We start from the raw sequence: 22,544 nt of genomic DNA, 5'->3' as shown, positions 1-22,544 counted from the left end.
GTTCAGCAGGAACAAACAACTTGCCTGGATGACAGGAATCAGGAGCCTCCTCCTGGGCCCCCAACACCTCAATCTCCAACTCGGGGTACAGAGCAGAAACCACCACCCCCATCAGCCAAAATCGGAGCGGAATCCTCTGAATCACTCCCCCCAGGAAAACTTCGTGACAACGCATCTGCCTTGACGTTTTTAACCCCAGGGCGAAAGGTGACCGCAAAATTGAACCTAGTAAAAAACTGTGACCACCTAGCCTGTCTAGGATTTAGGCGCTTAAAAGACTGCAGATAAGCCAAATTCTTGTGGTCAGTATATACCGTAATAGGATGAGTAGCCCCTACCAACTGGCAGTGACGCCATTCTTCAAAGGCCAATTTAATGGCCAGTAATTCTCTATCTCCTAGACTCCTACATCATAATTTCTTTCAGTGGCTGAGAGTTTTTTGGAGAAAAAAGCACACGGATTCCATTTGCTAGGGGATGTGACCTGCCACAGAACTGCTCCGACCCCCACTTCTGATGCGTCAACCTCCACGACGAACGGTTGAGACACATCAGGTTGCATCAGAATGGGAACAGACGCAAAACATTTCTTAATAGCAGAAAAGACCTGTAATGCCTCATCCGACCTGACAGAGAGGTCGGCGCCTTTTTTAGTCATATCTGTCAAAGGTTTTACAATGGTGGAATAATTCAAGAATTCCAGTAAAGCCCGGACCTTTTCGGGGTCCATACAAAAACCAGAGTCAGAAAGCAGGTATCCCAAAAACGGTTGCTCCTGGACAGCAAATACACATTTTTCCAATTTTGCATACAATTTATTCTCCCGAAGGATAGACAACACCTGTCTCACGTGATCCTGATGGGTCTCCAAATCGAGTGAGTAAATTAGTATGTCATCAAGATAAATAACAACAAACCACGAAATGGAAAATATTATTGACAAATTGCTGAAAGACGCCGGTGCATTAGTTAAACCAAAGGGCATGACAAGATTCTCGAAATGACCTTCGGGTGTATTGAAAGCCGTTTTCCACTCATCTCCTTCCTTTATTCTGTTCAAATGATAGGCTCCTCTTAAATCCAACTTGGAGAACACTTTGTCTCCGACAATTTGATCAAATAGATCAGAAATCAAAGGAAGGGGATACGGATCACAGATCGTAATAAGATTCAATTCCCGGAAATCCAAGCACAGTCTAAGTGATCTGTCTTTCTTTTTTACGAAAAAGAAGCCGTTGGCCACAGGGGACTTGGATGGCCTAATATGTCCCTTTGCCAAACTCTCGGCAATATACATAGCCTCTCTTTCGGATTGGGAAAGGTTGTATAGCCAAAATTTTGGCAGTTTAGCTCCAGGGATGAGATTGACCAGACAATCATATTCCCGATGGGGGGGAAGCTCCTGAGCTCCACCCTCCGAGAATACGTCCACAAAATCAGAGAGAAACTGAAGTAGGACCGTAATTGACACCCCTGAGATAGAAGCACAGAGACAGTAGTCCGTACAAAATTCACTGCAGCTACTGATTTGTCTTGTTCACCAGTCAATAGTAGGGTTATGCTTTATCAACCACGGTAAACCTAGAACCATCGGAGCAGGCAAGCCCCTCATAACAAAACAAGAAATGGACTCAACATGTGTATCACCCATCCTTAACTGAATGTCATGAACAATATGAGTAAGGTTGAGCGAATCCGAACTGTAAAGTTCGGGTTTGTACCGAACTTTAGGATTTTTGGACCCCATACCCAAACATTTCCATAAAAGTTCGGGTTCGGTGTTCGGCGCTTTCTTGGCGCTTTTTGAAATGGTGCACAGCAGCCAATCAACAAGCGGCGTACTACTTGCCCCAAGAGGCCATCACAGCCATGCCTACTAATGGCATGGCTGTGATTGGCCAGAGCAGCATGTGACCCAGGCTTTATATAAGCTTGAGTCATGTAGCGCTGCACGTCACTCTGCTGTTACAAGTGTAGGGAGAGGATGCAGCTGGACTTGTGATTTCAGGGAGAGCATAGGACAGAATCTAACTCAGCGATCTACAGACAAATAGTTGTGTGGGTGCAGGGCACTATCGTTTTACCCTGCCCTGAGCTCATTGACCAAAAAATACTAACTTTTAGAATTCTGTTAGTTAGGTGGGCGGCGGCGGCGGCGGCCATTTTATGCATGCTCAGTGCACCAGCACTGAATCTGAGCTTTGGATTAGTCAGTCTGCAATTTAAGGTAGAAATACACTCATCATTTTCTGGGGTTTTAAAAACACACTCTTTTGACAAAAAACACTATTTTCAGGCCTTTCAGCATCAGCACGTGTGAAATTATAGGCTTATATACTGCTGTCAAATTCAGTTTTTAAACAAACACTCATTTGGGCCCAAAAAATTTAGTTGGCAGCCTTTGATGCAGATGTCATTGCGAGATGCACCCTTAATACATTAGGGTTACATTCAGAGATTTTAAATACCGCCATTTGGTGCACCAATATTTAATTCAGGCCTACACTGGTTCAGGCCCTGTGAGATACACCCTCTACATACAGGGGTTTGAATTAGCCATTTGAAATACAGCCATTTTGTGCAAAGAAATCTTTAATTTAGGCCTAGTCTGGTTCAGGCCGTGTGAGATACACCCTTTACATACTGACGTTCTTTTCTACTATTAATTAAACACCCATTTAGGGCAAGATCCTAAATTCAAAAAATATAAGGAGAGCGTCAAATAAGGGATGTGGCCCAGGTCTTGGTGCTGCTGGTGGAGCTCCTGTTGCAGGGAGAGGACATGGTCGATCTGTGTCAGCTACACGCACAAGTGAAACCCCTTCCTCAGGTGCGAGTAGGCGACAGAACCTGAAGCGGTATTTGGTCGGGCCTAATGCTGCTCTACGAATGGTGAGGACTAAACAAGTACAGGCGATAGTAGATTGGGTTGCTGACAGTGGATCCAGTTCCTTCACATTGTCTCCCACCCAGTCTCCTGCTGAAAGACCACAGTTGGCGCCTGCAGCCGATGTCCATCAATCTTTCACCTCAACCCCTTGCAAATCAGCCAAGCAGTCTGAGCCCCAAGTCATGCAGCAGTCTCTTCTGCTTTTTGATGACTCTGTTAGCAGGGTTTCCCAGGGCCATCCACCTAGCCCTGCCCCAGAAGTGGAAGAGATTGAGTGCACCGATGCCCAACCACTTATTTTTCAAGATGAGTACATGGAAGGACCATCGCAGCACGTCTCGGATGATGACGAAACACAGGTGCCAACTGCTGGGGCTTTCTGCAGTGTGCAGACCGACAAGGAAGTCAGGAGTGAAGACTGGGTGGAAGATGATGTGGAGGACGATGAGGTCCTCGACCCCACATGGAATCAAGGTCATGCGAGTGACCGATGTAGTTCGGAGGAAGAGGCGGTGGTCGCACTCAGCTCTCCATATCCCAAACGCTGGAGAGGAAGAGGAAGTACCCCCCTACCCACCCGCGATCTCTAGCCCTGAATGCCAGCATTTCTAAATTACTGGCATTTGAAATGCTGTCATTCCGTCTGGGGGAGACGGATAGTTTTAAAGGCCTTATGGCGGTGACTGTCCCACAGTACGTCGTGCCCAGCCGCCACAACTTTTCAAGACGAGCCATCCCTTCCCTGCACAACCAAGTAGGGGACAAAATCAGGTGTGCACTGCGCAACGCCGTCTGTGGCACTGGGTAAATGCAGTGGCGGCTGGGCCTGAGGTAGATAGCAGTTTGGCGCATGTCCTTCCACCACCGAGGATTGCAGGGCGCTTCAGTTTGCCTCCTGTTGCTTCCTCCTCCTACTCCGCTTCCTCATCCTCTACCAGCTCCTCATCCAGTCAGCTTAACACCTTCACCACCAACTTCAGCACAGCCGGGGGTAAACGACAGCAGGCAGTTTTAAAACTTATCTGTTTGGGGGACAAACCCCACACCGCGCAGGAGCTGTGGACGGGCCTTGAACAACAGACCGATGAGTGGTTTGTGCCAGTCAGCCTCAAGCCCGGCCTGGTGGTGTGCGATAATGGGCGAAATATCGTAGCTGCTCTGGGACTAGCCGGTTTGACGCACATCCCTTGCCTGGCGCATATGCTGAATTTGGTGGTGCAGAGATTCCTTAAAAATTACCCCGATATGTCAGAGCTGCTGGCCAGACTGTGCGAGCAGCAGCAGGCCATAGTGGAGTTTCAGCTGCAGCACGCACGGGTGAGTCGCTCGGCGGAACAGCACCACTTCACCACCAATGACTGGGCCTCCATGCGAGACCTGTGTTCCTTGTTGCGCTGTTTCGAGTACTCCACCAACATGGCCAGTGCCGATAATGCCGTTCTCAGCGTTACTATCCCACTTCTATGATTACCTGAAAAAACACTGCTGGCGATGATGGAAGAGGATGTGGTACAGGAGGAGGAAGAGGGATCATTTCGTAGGGTTTCCGGCCAGTCATTCCCAAGTGGCTCCGAGGGTGGGTTCCTGCACCCACAAACCCAAGGTACACAATTGTCCAGCCAGGGCACAGTTCTTGAGGATGAGGAGATGGAGGAGGAAGAACCATGTTCACAGCAGGGTGGCACCCAGACCAGCTCATAGCCATCTCTGGTGCATGGACGGGGGGATACAGAGGACACAGACGATACACCTCCCACAGAGGACAGCTTTTCGTTGCCTCTGGGCAGCCTGGCACACATGATCGATTACATGCTGCAGTGTTTCTGCAACGACCTCCGAGTTGCCAACATTCTAACTTGTGCTGATTACTGGGTGGCTATGCTGCTGGATCCCCGTTACAAGGACAACGTACCGTCCTTAATTCCCTCACTGGAGCGTGATCGTAAGATGCGTGAGTACAAGCGCAGGCTGGTAGACGTGCTGCTGGTGGCATTCCCACCTGACAGCGGGTGCTCAGTGGAAGCACAAGGCGAAGGCAGAGGACGAGGAAGAAGTCGCCAACGCAGCTGGGGCACCGCCAGCACCTCAGAAGGCAGGGTTAGCATGGCCGACATGTGGAAAAGCTTTGTCAGCACCCCACAACAACCAGCACCACCAGCTGATATGGAACGTCTTAGCAGGAGACAGCATTTCACCAACATGGTGGAGCAGTATGTGTGCACACGCCTACACGTACTGAATGACGGGTCTGCCCCCTTCAACTTCTAGGTCTCCAAATTGGGCACATGGCCTGAGCTTGCCCTTTACGCCTTGGAGGTGCCGGCCTACCCTGCAGCCAGTGTATTATCTGAACGTGTGTTTAGCACGGCAGGGGGAGTCATCACAGACAAGCGCGGCCGCCTGTCCACAGCCAACGTGGACAAGCTCACGTTCATTAAAATGAACCCAGCATGGATTCCACAGGACTTGTCTGTACCTTGAGCAGAATAGACATGTATACCGGCACTAAGCAGCCATTGTTATACTGCAGCGCAATTGCTCATGTTTGTATTTTGGATAATTCACACTCTTTTGGAGTGTACCCTAAAAAAAAAAAATAATAATAATTAAAGCCAAAAAACTGTGTTGGCTACCTTGTCCTCCTCCACCGCCGCTTCCACCTACTCCGCTACATCCACCGCCTCCTCAAACTCCTACTCCATACGGAACTCCACCTCATAAATCCAGTTAAAAAAACTTGTGCGTATTTTATTTTATGTCATTTCACTAATTTGTCTGTTACATTTTCGGGTTAAATATACCAATTTTTGGCTGTGATATACCACTGCTATACCTAGTAAACAGGTACAAAAAATTCATTAATTTTTCTGTTACATATTCGGGTGAAATTTACCAATTTTTGGCTGTGATATACCCCCGCTCTACCTAGTAGACAGGTAAAAAAAAAAACACTAATTTGTCTGTTACATTCTCGGGTAAAATTCACCAATTTTTGGCTGTGATATAACCCCACTCTACCTAGTAGACAGGTAAAAAACATTTCACAAATTTGTCTGTTACATTCTTGGGTGACATTTGACCATTTTTGCCATGATTAAACCCCTGCTCTGCATAGGTGACAGGGACATAAATTTTAAAAAATCATCTGTTACATTGTCAGGTGACATTTTACCAATTTTGCCGTATACAAACCCCTGCTCTGCATAGGTGACAGGGAATTCAATTTCCAAAATTCTTCTTTAATTGATGTGCGCCACCTCCTTTACTTGTAAGCTTCGGCTTCAATAATTTGTCCCAGTTTTCCGCTCAATCAACATTTAATTTCATCCATTGACCTCCCTTGTGGTCTCTCTTTCTCACCCTCCCTCTTTGGCATGGAACCCTGATTCGCCAATAACCGTGATCAACATGGTAGGCTCAGAAAAGTACATTAAAAGTTGATAGAGAAGATATCCAAATGGATCGTGGACTCCTGTCTAATTTTCCAAATCCAAAATACCAAAATACTGCATTGACATTCCCTATACATTTTTATAAATCATTTTAATAACAGTCGAGGGATTCTTTCATTCAAATTCAAAGTTCTTCTAACTCCCCCTGAAATAACTGAAGTCGGGGTTCTAATGTATCTCTACGAACAGATGTCCTTCTATAATCCTGGTGTCCTAGATCATATAATAATACTACACACACAGCTACGGGGACAAAGATAAAGTCCTGCGTGGGGAAATCGCTAACACGGATGCCGACTGTGCATAACTAAGCATAACGGAACCTTTAAATACAGGATCCGATTTTTTCTTTATTTTTCTGTTCTGAAGTATCAGAAGAATGGAAAACTAAATAGTGATGAGAACCCGGCCGAACTATGTCACATGATGGTGACATCATCACTGGTCTTTCGCCAACACTAAGGCTAGGTCTACACGACGACATTTGTCGCGCGACATTTTGTTGCACCAATGTCGCGCGACAATTTTTATAATGGCAGTCTATGGTGTCGCACTGCAACATGCAACATGCTGCGACTGCGACAGTCGCAGAAAATCCATTCAAGATGGATTTTTATGCGACTGTCGCGTCGCAGTCGCAACATGTCGCATGTTGCAGTGCGACACCATAGACTGCCATTATAAAAATTGTCGCGCGACAACTGTTGCGCCCTATCTGTCGCGCGACAAATGTCGTCGTGTAGACCTAGCCTTATCCTCTCAACTGCTTAGGTCCACCCCCTCCTGATCACATGATGGTGACATCATCAAAGGTCTTTCACCACCGCTTATACCTTCTACTGCTGAGCTCCGCCCCTCATGATCACATGACGGTGACATCATCACAGGTCCTTCAGCTCTTGCAGTGCAGCAGATACAGAGCAGGTCCTGGTCGGTTGTCACTGCTGTGGTGTCTGGAGCCTCTTCTTCTCTCTGGTATCAGCCATTTCTCCAGAATCCCCCTTTATCCCCGGTGCTGGGGGCTCTGAGAAGCGGGGTCTCTCCAGGAGCAGTAAGTGCGGTTCTGGATCTCACTAATGCTCTTGTCCCTAGAGGATTTCCAGCCTCTCCTCTTCTCATAAAGGCGCCTGCAGTACTAGAAGCCTCCAACTCCTCCAGTTCTCTCCTCTTCTCCTGAATGACCACCAAGGATGGACAGGAAGGAGATCAGCAGAAGAATATTAGACTTCACCTTGGAGATCATCTCCCTGCTGAGCGGAGAGGTAAACTTTTCTAGATTTCTCACCTCTTTATTGTATTCTGTAACAAGTCAGACATCGGGAAGGAGAATCCATCATAGGAAGTGATAGGAAGAGTCCAGGGTCCTGGAGAACGGCCTCCAGACCTTCCAAGTGACGGAGAACCTGAAGATCAGCCTCCAGTATGGTCAGTGATGTATCATGGAGACCAATAGTCATGTTGTAGGAGCCATGAGAAGGTAAGTAGGCACGTTGCACCCAGGAGGAGAGGAAGCAGAGGAGGAGATGGCCGGAGTGTGGACTGGAGGGAGGATTTCTACCACTAGTCTGACATCTAGATGATACTGGACTATAACAAGGAGGCCTCCACTATGTCTAGAGGAAAGAAGGTTTCTCGACCAACATAGAAGAGGATTCTTTACTGTAAGAGCAGTGAGACTATGGAGCTCTGTTCCATAGAAAAGGGGTCATGGGAAATTTTCAAGTAGAGTCCAGAAGGAGCCTGAAAGTCTGGAGGTTAATAATATTCCAGCTTCTGGTGACTAGATTACTGGAGATGGGACCATGATCTAGAGAGGAATTCTGATTGTAGGTATGGAGTCAAGAAATAATTTATTTCCCTAAGCATCTCTCTCCATCCACAGGATTACACCATAGTGAATAAGACATCTGGAGGGACTCCCATCATCCATGAGTCAGGAGGGTGGAGCAGGACCCCCATCGCAGAGCCTCCCCCCCTGATACATGAGCAGAAGATCCTAGAACTCACCCACAAGATGATGGAGCTGCTGACTGGAGAGGTGACACTGCTGGGAATGCTGGGAAATTCTCCAGTAACAGCACTGGAGGGGTCTGGGTGATGACGGTGTCATTGTGTTGTCAGGTTCCTGTAAAGTGTCAGGATGTGTCGGTCTATTTCTCCATGGAGGAGTGGGAGTATGTAGAAGGACACAAGGATCTGTACAAGGAGGCCATGATGGAGGATCCCCGGCCTCTGACATCACCAGGTAAGAGGAGATCGTCCTGATTATAAAAGTGTAAATATCACATAGATACTACTCCCATCATCTCATCATCACATGTAATAATCTCTCCTGTCCCTGTGTGTTTCATACAGATGGAGTCATAGAAAGAAAACCCCCTGAGAGATGTCCCCGTCCTCTGTATTCCCAGGACTGTCCAGAGGAGAAGCTCCCAGAGAACCATCAGGTAGATGGAGCTGATGTCTCACCAGAATCTGACCAAAAAGTGATTGGACCAAAGATCAATTTATATTTTTCTTGTTTAGAATGAAAATCTGATTGATATTAAGGTTGAGGTTATAGATGAAGAAAAAGAAGAGGAGATAGATTTGTGCAGCGCTCATAAGTGTAAGAATTGTCTGCATTGAGGGTCCCCTGGATGCTACTCCCATCATCTGATCATCACATATGATCAATCTATTCTTTCACTATGTGTTTCTTACAGATGGACTCATACAAAGAAATTTCTCTGAGAGATGTCCCCGTCCTCTGTATTCCCAGGACTGTCCAGAGGAGAAGCTCCCAGAGAACCATCAGGTAGATGGAGCTGAGCCCTATACACATCTATATAGGGGGGTCCTGCAGCCATAGAGGGGTCATAGATTGTGGGGGTCTCTTATGTGGATCTGTTAGATTTCCCACCTGTCTGCTGTATTGTCCTGAATTGTTACAGATGACAAATCAGGGGGAAGATGTGACTGATATTAAAGTGGAGGATGAAGAAGAGCGGATGATGGGCGATCCCCCGTGTAAGAGTGAGGTGGAGAAGGACATTCCAGTCCATGTGACCACAGGTATGGAATCATGTATGTAGGAAGGGAATTGGGAGGTTTCTTCAGGTGAGACTCCACCTTAGAGCTTCCATTAAGTAGCACTCCGGGCAGTGACTCCTGTGTTATGTACAGTGCAGGAGAAATCTTCTCCCAGCTCTTCTCTCCATCCTCTCATGCTCCAGGCTGGACACTCGGCTTAGCATCAGGTTTTGGAGGCACGCCGGCTGCGATGAACGGCTGCAGTGATGGCCAGGGTCTGAGGAAACTCAGTTTAACCACCTTAAGGGGTTTTCCAGGCTCTTGATATGGATGGGTTATCCTCAGCATATGACATTATTATCTGATTGGTAAAGGTCTGATTGCCACTCCTTCACGGTCAGCTGTTCCTTTAAGGATCTAGCACCTTTAATGAAATAGGAAACACAGCGCCGTTCAAAGTGCAGTGGCCCTGCTGGGTTACTGCAGCTCAGCTGCCTTTAAAGTTAAGGACAGCTGTGCTGTAGTAACCTGGTACAGCCACAACCCTAAAGGAGCTTTCTGTGAAGGTTCTCATTCATCTTGGTCATGGTATATCAGTAGTGATAAGTCAGAAGAACTGGACTTGTTATTTTTTTTTCTTGAAGACCTTTTGCTAGTCATCTGACTTAGTCCGACTGGTTTGTATGACAGAATGGCATTACATTTCAGTGACTTGTGCTTTGAGAATGTTTATAGATGTATATGAATTGTATTACTTTCATGGATTGACACTTTTTATCGCTAATTTCTAAAAAAATAAATAAAATAAACCTAAAAAAATGACAACAAACAGTGCTGCTTCCATTCATCTCAATAGTAGCAGCACTACAGGAACCAGCTGTGTCCAACGCACAATGGAAGGACCTAATCAGAGGTGTGTGGGACCCCTGACAATCAGATACTGGAGGCCCAGCCTGAGGATAGGCTATTAATTATAAAGAAGTGGAAAACCCTTGTAAGGTCTAAACTAGGCCGTTCACGAAGGGTTTAGGTTATTGTAATAAAATCATCCCCACTTGATATCTAAGGACCAACTGTGGTGGCAGAGGACAGGCCTGATTGTCAGAGAAGGGTGGGATTCTCAGATTTCTGAATGTTTTCAGGTCTGGGTTTATGTAATGGAAGTGATCGGTGAGTGTAGAGCAGAGTCCTGGACTTTATCATCCATCCATTATAATTATAAAGACACGACCACAAATGATTTTCTTTTAGTTCAGTTTTTGATTCAGTATTTTGTGCCAAAGCCAAGAAAGGATTCATATAAATGGGAAATATAAAGGAAGGACTTGTACTTCTTCTTCCTTTTGATATAAAAACTACATCAAAAACTGCACTCAGCCTGATAGGAAGCTTCTAGAATTGTCTTCTTTACTGTTTAAAAAGAAAGCATAAAATCTCTTTTTAATCCTAACAGAAAATCCCAGTATAATCTCTGAGGGAAACTTCATCTTATCACTAAATTATAAAGGAGAAGATGAAGATATCGGGCATGGCTCTTCAGGAGAAAACCTCATTACCTGTAATGTCCATCCAGGACATCACAGACCAGATCTGTCATATAATGCTCCTAATCATAAGGGAGCTTCTTCTGACCAATCACAGATTGTTATTACAAGTACCGGGCCGAAAGAAGTTACAAGTTTTCAGTGTGGGGAATATGGAAAACAGTTTGCAGACATCTCAGGTCTATATGCACAGAGAAGAATTCACACAGTAGAGAAGTCGTATTCATGTTCAGAATGTAGGATATGTTTTACAGATGAACCAAATTTTGTTAGACATCAGAGAAGTCACACAAAAAAGAAACCATATTTATGTTCAGAATGCGGCAAATATTTTACACAAAAGACATATCTTGTTACACATCAGAGAATTCACACAGGGGAGAAACCAGTTTCACGTTCCGAATATGGGAAATGTTTTAGAAATAAATCAGATCTTGCTAAACATCATTCTCACACAGGAGAGAATCTATATGTATGTTCAGAGTGTGGGAAAGGTTTTTCACAAAAGTCATATCTTGTATCTCATGAGAAATATCACACAGGGGAGAAACCATTTTTATGTTCAGAATGTGGGAAATGTTTTTTTACTAAAGAAAACCTCAAGGTTCATCAGAGAAGTCACACAGGAGAGAAACCTTATTCATGTTTAGAATGTGGAAAGTGTTTTGTTACAAAAGACATCCTTAAGGTTCATCAGATAAATCACACAGAAGAAAAAACATTCATATGCTCCAAATGTGGTGACTGTTTTACACGAAAGTGTAGTCTTGTTACACATGAGAAAGTTCACACAGGAGAGAAGCCATTTTGATTTTCTTCATGTGAAAATGAAATTCAGAATTTGAAACTCATCAGAGAATTCGCACATAGAAGAAATTAAATTCTTGTTTGAAATGTGGAAAGTGTTTACATGCATTTAACAGCCGATATGAGAGTATATTTTTCTGTGGAATTGCCTTGGATCTGGATATGAGGAAAAAGAAGAAGAAGAGCGATGTTTACTGTCAGAGCCGTGAAGATGATTGTCCCCATGGACCTTGCTTCTTACCGTATTCATACCTCCTCCAGCACTGCAGGAGAATCCAGAGGGACACAGTGAGAAACGGAAGGACACCTCCTGTAGACTGTTATGTAACCTATGTGGACATATGGAATGGGTATTTGCTCTTCATTATTACAATATATCAAGATAAAGGTGATGGGGAAAGTAACAATTTGAGTTGACAATAATTTGTTAAATAACCCAGATCTTCTATTTCCTTCCATCTCCTTCTCTTTGCCTCATTCACACTTGTGTATTCTGGTCAGTATCTTACACCGGTATTTGTAGGATATAATTAGGAGTAGCTCCCGAACATGGAAGACTTTCCATTATACCTTTCTCTGTTTTATGCCGTTCCCTGTTACGGCTTACAGATACTGATACAAGATACCGACCGAAATACAAAAGTGTGAATGAGGCCTTACTGTCTATTGGTCTCTTCCAATGGAGCTTTTATTGCCTACTCTCCCATAGAGATCATGCACAGCCAGTTATACATCTCATATCTTCCTTGGCGGTCTGTGGAGGTCTTCATTCATCTAGGTCATGATTAGTGTTGAGCATGAATATTCTAATCGCAAATTTTTATTGTGAATATCGGCAAAAAATTGTGAAGATCTAGAATATAGTGCTATATCTTCGTAATAGCGAATATTCTGGATTTTTTTTATCACTAGATAAACCTATACTCTTTTCTTACTTATTGTATATACAGTCATGTGAAAAAATTAGGACACCCTTTGAAAGCATGTGGTTTTTTGTAACATTTTTAATAAAAGGTTATTTCATCTCCGTTTCAACAATACAGAGAGATTAAAGTAATCCGACTAAACAAAGAAAACTGAAGAAAAGTCTTTTCAAGATCTTCTGTAAATGTCATTCTACAAAAATGCCTATTCTAACTGAGGAAAAAGATAGGACACCCTTGCCCCTAATAGCGAGTGTTACCTCCTTTGGCTGAAATAACTGCAGTGAGACGGTTCTTGTAGCCATCTACCAGTCTTCGACATCGGTCTGAGGAAATTTTACCCCACTCCTCAATGCAGAACTTTTTCAGCTGTGAGATGTTTGAGGGGTTTCTTGCACGTACAGCCCTTTTCAAGTCACCCCACAGCATCTCAATGGGATTCAAATCTGGACTTTGACTTGGCCATTCCAGGACTCTCCATTTCTTCTTTTTCAGCCAATCTTTGGTTGATTTACTAGTATGTTTTGGGTCATTGTCATGTTGCATGGTCCAGTTCCGCTTCAGCTTTAATTTTCTAACTGATGGTCTCACATGTTCTTCAAGCACCTTCTGATACACAGTAGAATTAATCGTGGATTCTATGATGGTGAGCTGACCAGGTCCTGCTGCAGCAAAGCAGCCCCAAACCATGACACTTCCACCTCCATGCTTCACAGTTGGTATGAGGTTCTTTTCTTGGAATGCTGTGTTTGGTTTACGCCAAACATGTCCTCTGCTGTTGTGTCCAAATAATTCAATTTTGGACTCATCTGTCCAAAGAACATTATTCCAGAAGTCCTGGTCTTTGTCAACTTTATCTCTGGCAAATGTCAGTCTGGCCTCGATGTTTCTCTTGGAAAGCAAAGGTTTCCTCCTTGCACACCTCCCATGCAAGTTAAACTTGTACAGTCTCTTTCTGATTGTAGAGGCATGTACTTCTACATCAACAGTAGCCAGAGCCTGCTGTAGTTCTCGAGATGACACTTTAGGGTTTTTGGAGACCTCTTTTAGCATCTTGCGGTCTGCTCTTGGGGTGAACTTGCTGGGGCGACCAGTCCTGGGCATGTTGGCAGTTGTTTTGAAAGCCCTCCACTTGTAGACTATCTTCCGGACAGTGGAATGGCTGATTTCAAAATCTTTTGAGATCTTTTTAAATCCCTTCCCAGACTCATAGGCTGCTACAATCTTTTTTCTGAAGTCCTCTGACAGCTCTTTTGCTCTCACCATGGTGCTCACTCTCACTTCAACAGTCAGGAGCACACCAAACTAAATGTCTGAGGTTTAAATAGGGCAAGCCTCATTCAACATGCAGAGTAACGATCTACTAATTATGTGCACCTGGTGTGATATACCTGTGTGAGATCTGAGCCAATTTAAGAGGGAATACATGTGAGGGTGTCCTATCTTTTTCCTCAGTTAGAATAGGCATTTTTGTAGAATGACATTTACAGAAGATCTTGAAAAGACTTTTCTTCAGTTTTCTTTGTTTAGTTGGATTACTTTAATCTCTCTGTATTGTTGAAACGGAGATGAAATAACCTTTTATTAAAAATGTTACAAAAAACCACATGCTTTCAAAGGGTGTCCTAATTTTTTCACATGACTGTAGCTACTCTTAATCTTTATCCATCTATCATCCATTCCTATTTTTTCTTCATAGTTATTTTTTTACGTATCATTAGTAAAAAACATTTTTTATAGATGCTATTTTTTATTTTTATTTTTTTAAATCATTACTAGAGATGAGCAAATTTTTCAAAAATTCGATTCGCCGGTTTGCCGAATTTTTCGGGAAAACTCTGGTTCGATCCGAATATATTTGCAGCGATTACATTAAAAAAACTGCTATTTCCTGGCTGCAGAGACCCTGTATAGTGGTGTAGAACACTGTGCCTGTATAGTGGTGTAGAACACTTTGCCTGTATAGTGGTGTAGAGCACTGTGCCTGTATAGCGGTGTAGAACACTGTGCCTGTATAGTGGTGTAGAACACTGTGCCTGTATAGCGCTGTAGAACACTGTGCCTGTATAGCGGTGTAGAACACGGTGCCTGTATAGCGGTGTAGAACACTGTGCCTGTATAGTGGTGTAGAGCACTGCGCCTGTATAGCGGTGTAGAACACTGTGCCTGTATAGCGGTGTAGAACACTGTGCCTGTATAGCGGTGTAGAACACTGTGCCTGTATAGTGGTGTAGAACACTGTGCCTGTATAGGGGTGTAGAACAATGTGCCTGTATAGCGGTGTAGAGCACTGTGCCTGTATAGTGGTGTAGAACCCTGTGCCTGTATAGCGGTGTAGAACCCTGTGCCTGTATAGCAGTGTAGAACCCTGTGCCTGTATAGCGGTGTAGAACACTGTGCCTGTATAGTGGTGTAGAACACTGTGCCTGTATAGTGGTGTAGAACACTGTGCCTGTATAGCGGTGTAGAACACTGTGCCTGTATAGTGGTGTAGAACACTGTGCCTGTATAGCGGTGTAGAACACTGTGCCTGTATAGCGGTGTAGAGCACTGTGCCTGTATAGCAGTGTAGAACACTGTGCCCGTATAGCGGTGTAGAACACTGTGCCTGTATAGCGGTGAAGAACACTGTTCCTGTATAGTGGTGTAAAACACTGTGCCTGTATAGTGGTGTAGAACACTGTGCCTGTATAGCGGTGTAGAACACTGTGCCTGTATAGCGGTGTAGAACACTGTGCCTGTATAGCGGTGTAGAACACTGTGCCTGTATAGCGGTGTAGAACACTGTGCCTGTATAGCGGTGTAGAACACTGTGCCTGTATAGGGGTGTAGAACACTGTGCCTGTATAGCGGTGTAGAACACTGTGCCTGTATAGTGGTGTAGAACACTGTGCCTGTATAGCGGTGTAGAACACTGTGCCTGTATAGCGGTGTAGAACACTGTGCCTGTATAGCGGTGTAGAACACTGTGCCTGTATAGTGGTGTAGAACACTGTGCCTGTATAGCGGTGTAGAACACTGTGCCTGTATAGCGGTGTAGAACACTGTGCCTGTATAGCGGTGTAGAACACTGTGCCTGTATAGCGGTGTAAAACACTGTGCCTGTATAGCGGTGTAGAGCACTGTGCCTGTATAGCGGTGTAGAGCACTGTGTCTGTATAGTGGTGTAAAACACTGTGCCTGTATAGCGGTGTAGAACACTGTGCCTGTATAGCGGTGTAGAACACTGTGCCTGTATAGTGGTGTAGAACACTGTGCCTGTATAGGGGTGTAGAACACTGTGCCTGTATAGTGGTGTAGAGCACTGTGCCTGTATAGCGGTGTAGAGCACTGTGTCTGTATAGTGGTGTAAAACACTGTGCCTGTATAGCGGTGTAGAACACTGTGCCTGTATAGTGGTGTAAAACACTGTGCCTGTATAGTGGTGTAAAACACTGTGCCTGTATAGTGGTGTAGAACACTGTGCCTGTATAGCAGTGTAGAACACTGTGCCTGTATAGCGGTGTAGAACACTGTGCCTGTATAGCGGTGTAGAACACTGTGCCTGTATAGCGGTGTAGAACACTGTGCCTGTATAGTGGTGTAGAACACTGTGCCTGTATAGGGGTGTAGAACACTGTGCCTTGCAGTAACACACATAGGGAGTCTGCTGTGGTAGTGAAACAATACTGTGAGTCCGTATGACATGCAGATGACAGACATCGCTATTAGAATCGCTGCACACTTCGCTTATTTGGGCAGTCACGGGGCAAAAACTGACTAAATAACTCCAGTGTGACCTCAGCTTTACAGGTTGATGTTAGCGCCGAGAAGAAGCGCACTCCTTTTACACCGCCGTCAGCTGATTCCACATAGATGTCTACAGAACCTGTTCTATTAAACGCTTATACAAGTACAGCCCCCGACACAGTGGAGAGGGGGTCAGCAGTATGTCTGTGTTGACGTCACTGATTATTTTGCCCTTCCTCTAATCCGTCAGAACAATAACCCACAAAAAACAGATCCTGTCTGTGGAGCGTCCGCCTTCACTCGGTCAGCATTTGCTCAATAATCCAGCAGCTCCCACTGCTGCCACCCTCCTGACTCCCAGCCATATTTTCAACACATATAACCGCTGACGTGAATTGAGAATATATTTTTCTTTTTGTACTGAAATAGGCCACTAAACGCTTTTTCCAGAAATAAATGCACCAGTGAAGTGCGTATATATTTTTTTCTTTCTGTACGCTTTCAACACATATAACTGCAGAAGTGAACTGAGGTCATGTGAATTCCTTTCTCATATAGAATGGCTTGTACAAGAAATCTCCGGCAGTATACACTGCCACTTACAATGCTGTCCTAACACCTCTCCTGATGCAGTACAATTACACCTAATGACATCAGTAATGCAAATGCAATCAACACCTTACCTCCATGGCTGAACCATGAATCACTAGTGTCGGAGATTTCTCATATAAGGTATTGTAATTTACAAAGACAGTCGGATGACTTGTGAAATACCAGTCCAGTTGCTCAGATTTTTTTTTTTATTAATTAAGTTTTATTTTATATCCAAAGCATAAAAATTTAGCAGACATGATATTACACGGGTACAATAAATATACACAGCTTAGGTACATTTTCTATCATGAGTGCCAAACTAATAACCAAAAGAAAAAGAAAAAAATAACAAATTTTTCGAACATTCCTATAAATTAGTTCCCATTTTAGTGTTTTATTATTCCCAATATCTCGACCCCATTTCACTTCACTTCTAAACTTATTCAATTTGCCCATTTCCGCTCTCCATTTACTGTAGATTAGTGAGATGGATGTACTATTCTGATATGAATTGAAACACGAGTTTAGTGTTTGTTTTGGAGCCGTGCTGGATCCGCCTCTCATCAGGTGCACTGAGTGGAGTCATTAGTTTAAATGGCTTCCAGCTAAGTGCTCTGAGCGGATTATAAGAATCATTGTGGTCTTGGAAGCTAGGAAGGAAGGTTGTCTGTTCCAGCTCAGAAAGATAAGTGTGATTTCTAGTTTGGTTGTTTTGTGTCATCTCTCCCATCCAGGTTCTGTGTGAGCAGGCTGCTCCTATTTCCCCTCTTCACCATCTCAGGGAATTTAGTTTTTTTTTCAGCCCAGGCACGGGGACACATCATACCTACCTTTAAGGTCTGCATGTGGGCTGAGCAGTGCAGGGAAAGAGGTCAGGGATTAGCTAGGAGGTGACCCTTCCCCTGTCTCTCGCCCAGAGCCTGGTTGGTGGGTAATCTGTGAGTCTGAGTGCATGCCCGCCATGACACCAATCCATAAACTCATGTGACTTAACCATAAACACCTCTTTATCCTTAGTGCACATATATGCATGTTTGACCTGAAAATATTTAAACTTATCCAATATTTTAATATCTCTGTGCCCAAATATATCCGCTAAGGTCCTAATATCACCATTATGTATCATTTGCTCAACCCTAGTTATTCCCTTCCTTTCCCAAAATTCTATATCCTCCATCTTATTAAATTCCTTAAAGTGCACATTATACCATAAAGGGGTGAATTTAAATATATGCGTAATTCCTAAAATAGCTTTGACTGAATTCCAGACAAGTTGCATAGAGTGCGATATAATACCCCCCCCCCCTCCCATATAACCAGTTTCTAAGATGTTAAATATGTCCTATAATTTCTGATAAGTTTGGAAAATGTATAAATAGGTGCAGAGATATACCACCGTATTTGGGAGGCTAAATAATAGCCCTGTAGGCAAGGAAGGGACAAACCGCCATTCTCCTCTGCTAGCCATAGATAATTCTGTTTAATACGCACTCTTTTCCTGCCCCAGATTAGTTCATTGAACAATCTCTCCAGAGCTTTAAAATGTGCGCCTTCAATCCAAATCGGACAAGGGATCAGTTGATATAATATCTGTGGGAGGAGAACCATTTTAATTAAAGCAATTCTATCCGCCTGCCCCAGAGTCAACTTTTGCCACACATATATTTTGTTTTTTATTTTATCTATCAATGGGGTGATATTCAATTTGGTGTAGTCCTTCACCATGGGGCTGATCCGAACCCCCAGATATTCCAGTGAGTCTGTTAACCTTAGGTATCTAACCTCCCCGACACTAACTGGGGGTATTTTATTAAGTGGGAGCAGAGCTGACTTCTGCCAGTTCACTTCATATCCCGAGAAGAGGCCAAATTCATTTATTATCTTCATCACATAGGGCAAGGCTAAATATCCATCCCTTAAATATATAAGGACATCGTCGGCATACAAGCTCATTTTGTCCTGCAGATCCTGGCTCCCAAAACCAAGAATACGCGTATCCTGTCTAATTCGACATACCAAGGGCTCCCAAAAAATAGCGAATAAGATAGGGGATAAGGGGCAGCCCTGTCTAGTACCCCGTTGTAATTCAAAGGGGGCCGACAGAGAGCCGTTCACATTTATCCTTGCCCTGGGCGATTCATACAAGAGCTTAGCCCACTGGATAAAATTAGGACCATCCTGTACATTATTTCCCACAAAAAATTCCACTCCACCCTGTCAAACGCCTTGGCGGCATCTAAAGACAAGATGGAGCGGTCCTCTCCTTCTCCCAGGTGGATATTCATTAGAGTTCTTCGGATATTAGTCTGAGCTGAACGCCTTGGTATAAAGCCTGTTTGATCAGTATGAATTATCATAGCTATTACCCTCTTAAGTCTATTGGCAAGTGCCTTGACGCCAATTTTATAATCAGTGTTAAGTAAGGAGATGGGTCTATATGACACCATCTCCAATTCGTTTTTCCCTTTTTTTAAGACCAATGTGATAATAGCTTCAGACATTGATGCAGGTAGGTGGCCCTCATTCCAAGACACATTTAATAGCTGCAGCAAGTGAGGTAACACCACATCACTATACCGCCGGTATAATTCAAAAGGTAGACAATCTGCCCCTGGAGACGAGTTACCTCTAGTTGCTTTCAATGCCTCTTCCAACTCCAAAAGTTGGAGAGGAGTCTCCAGCATCAATCGGTCCTCCTGGGAGAGGGAGGGGAGATTGATCCTATCCAGGAATATCTTATGGTCGATATGTCGATCCTTTAACTCCGATCTATATAAAGTAGCAAAATAATTGGCAAATTCTTGTTCGATATCCGCCCTATCTGTACATATCTTTCCCTTGCACGATCTGATGCTTTTAATTATAGTGGTAGTTTGCTGATTTTTAATCAGGGAAGCTAATAGTCTCCCTGGCTTACCTGCCCCACAAAACAGTTTTTGCCCTGAGAAAGAGATCTTTTGTTGACATTTATCTTGAAGGTGGCGGTTGTATTACTCCCTTGCCTTAAGTAAACACTGCTGTACACCTGCACTTTGATAAGCCAATGAAGATTCAGTCTGAAAACGCGAGGTATCCCAGCAGCCTCCAACCTTTTTACTACTAGGAGAATTGGGGAGTGACTTGAAATCGTGTGTGGCTCATATTTCATACGGACTATCCTTTTAATAAAATTAGCCGTTGTAAAAGCCAGGTCTATCCTGGATAAAGCAGTGCAGGAACGACTGAAACAGGAGTATACTCTTGCCTCTCCGTACAGATGTCGCCAGATATCTATTAGTGCCATTTCTTGACATATATTGGCTAATGCCGATGCCCCTCCTATTCCCAACCCACTCCTACCACCCGAGGAGATCCTGTCCAACGCACGGTCCATAACATCATTAAAATCTCCTAGCAATATAATTGGGCATTCTTCTCTTTGACTTACAAAGTCAAAGAGTTGAGAGATGACATACAGAGAGAAGGGTGGAGGGACATAGACAAACGCCAATATACATATTGTCTGGGACCATCTGCAATGGAGAAACACAAACCTGCCCTCTTTATCTATTCTTTGTCCGATAGGTTTATACTGTACTTTATTGTGTATATACACACTGACCCCCAGTGAAAAGGTAGAGAGACAAGAATGGTACTCAGCCTGTGCCCACTTTTTTTTCATGCGTGGCAGTGTCTCAGTAGTCTGGCGAGTTTCGATTAAACACACGATAGCATGAAGATGTTTACTAATAATATCAGAGACAATCACTCTTTTTGTTCTGTCCGCTAACCCACGGACATTGCATGCAAAAAGTCTGTCTGTCATTAGATTGTACTTATCCGGGGTCAGTCCTTGGGGATGCGGTCTCCCCTGGCCTATCCGTCATAGATATGCCCCCAGACAATGAATCCCCTGACTCTACACCCCCCAAACCCCCTTTCTGGTCATCAGGGAGTGACATCCCTCCCCGATAGCCTCTTCCTCTTTGCGCTCCTCCCCTCCCCCTCCTCATCGCCCGCGTCCACTCCATATTTAATTAGCAATACCCTCTTGCTCCATCCACGACACTAGTCCGTTCAATTTAGGGAAGAACAAAGTTTTTCCTTTATATATTAGTCTAAGAGTTGCTGGGTACATCATGGAATATAAAATTTTTGCAGATGCTAGCTGTTTTTTCACCTCGCGGAATGCCCTACGTTTCTCTTGAGTGTTTTTAGAGAAATCCGGGTAAATCTCAATCCTGCTATCATTAAACAACAAATCTTTGAAATCCTGCTTTTCCCTCAGAATCTTATCCGTATCTTTTTGGGACAGCAATCTGATTAACATTGCCCTCGGGGGGGGGGGGGGGGGGGGCACCCGGTGTTTTTTTTAAACGGAATCCTATGTGCCCTTTCCACACAAAAAGAGGGAGAGAGGGACTCCACTCCAATATTAGTTGATAGCCAATTCTGTACAAACTCTTCTGCTACATCACCCTCAGCCCCCTCCGGAAATCCTATCAGCCTCAAGTTAGATCTTCTGGACATATCCTCCAGGGAAGCCAATTTATCCTTCAATGTTTTGTTCTCGGATTCCAAAGCATTGGCTTTCCCCGAGGTCACGTCCAGATGCTTTTTCATTTCTTTAGTGAAGCCCTGTAACTCCTTAACTTTATCCCGTATCTTATTCATTTCATCTTATATTAGGGAAATGTCAGATTGTACAGAGGCCACCTTTAAAGAGAGCTCCCTCAATGTTTGGTTAGATAAATGCACCGCTGTCAATATAGCAGCCAATTCATTATCAATTAATTCCATCCTATTTTCTCCTCCCGAGTTCCCATCAGTATCACTCCCTACATCCACTTTGTCAGGGATAACGGGAATTTCCTGGGGTGGCTGTGATTTCTGAGCTTGTCTTGTCTTATGCGGGGAGGATTTTTTTAAGAATCTATCTATTTTTGCTGAGGGGCTACCTGGGCCTGCGCTTTTAGGTGATGAGTACCCCGGAGATTTCCTATTAACCGGCTTCGGAGGCATATTCCCTTAAAAGTAACGAACGAAAAATACTCTTATTGCCGTCACAAGAAACACCAATGCCAATCCTAGTCCCAGTATTCCACCTTCTCCTCCCCCTCCACAAAGGTTGGGAAGGACAGGGGGAAGGCCAACACTATTATAGATACCAGGAGAAAATTGGTTATTAGGAAAAAGAGAAAACAGTACAGTTTAACCACTTCAGCCCCGCTAGGTGAAACAGCACTTTTTACACTTCGGCACTACACTACTTTCACCGTTTATTGCTCGGTCATGCAACTTACCATACAAATGAATTTTACCTCCTTTTCTTCTCACTAATACAGCTTTCATTTGGTGGTATTTCATTGCTGCTGGCATTTTTACTTTTTTTGTTATTAATCAAAATGTAACGATTTTTTTGCAAAAAAATGAAATTTTTCACTTTCAGCTGTAAAATTTTGCAAAAAAAACTACATCCATATATAAATTTTTCGCCAAATTTATTGTTCTACATGTCTTTGATAAAAAAAAATGTTTGGGCAAAAAAAAATGGTTTGGGTAAAAGTTATAGCGTTTACAAACTATGGTACAAAAATGTGAATTTCCGCTTTTT

The 22,544-nt window shown here is 44.0% G+C and overlaps 1 protein-coding gene across 1 annotated transcript; it reads left to right on the top strand.

Annotated features, from left to right (window-relative positions):
• Positions 1–7,567: 7,567 nt before the first annotated feature.
• LOC122935213 (zinc finger protein 667-like) lies at positions 7,568–9,621 on the top strand. The gene is made up of 8 exons (XM_044290978.1): positions 7,568–7,604; positions 8,225–8,380; positions 8,464–8,587; positions 8,698–8,789; positions 8,869–8,950; positions 9,048–9,139; positions 9,276–9,328; positions 9,558–9,621. Exons 2-8 carry the CDS (start codon positions 8,357–8,359, stop codon positions 9,619–9,621), a joined length of 531 nt encoding a protein of 176 aa, XP_044146913.1. The 5' UTR covers positions 7,568–7,604; positions 8,225–8,356.
• Positions 9,622–22,544: the final 12,923 nt, after the last annotated feature.

The sequence above is a fragment of the Bufo gargarizans genome, chromosome 4 (genome assembly GCF_014858855.1).
Source record: "Bufo gargarizans isolate SCDJY-AF-19 chromosome 4, ASM1485885v1, whole genome shotgun sequence".
Taxonomy (NCBI): domain Eukaryota; kingdom Metazoa; phylum Chordata; class Amphibia; order Anura; family Bufonidae; genus Bufo; species Bufo gargarizans.
The sequence above is the reverse complement of the archived record's forward strand: the minus strand, read 5'-3'. Positions and strand labels throughout refer to the sequence as shown.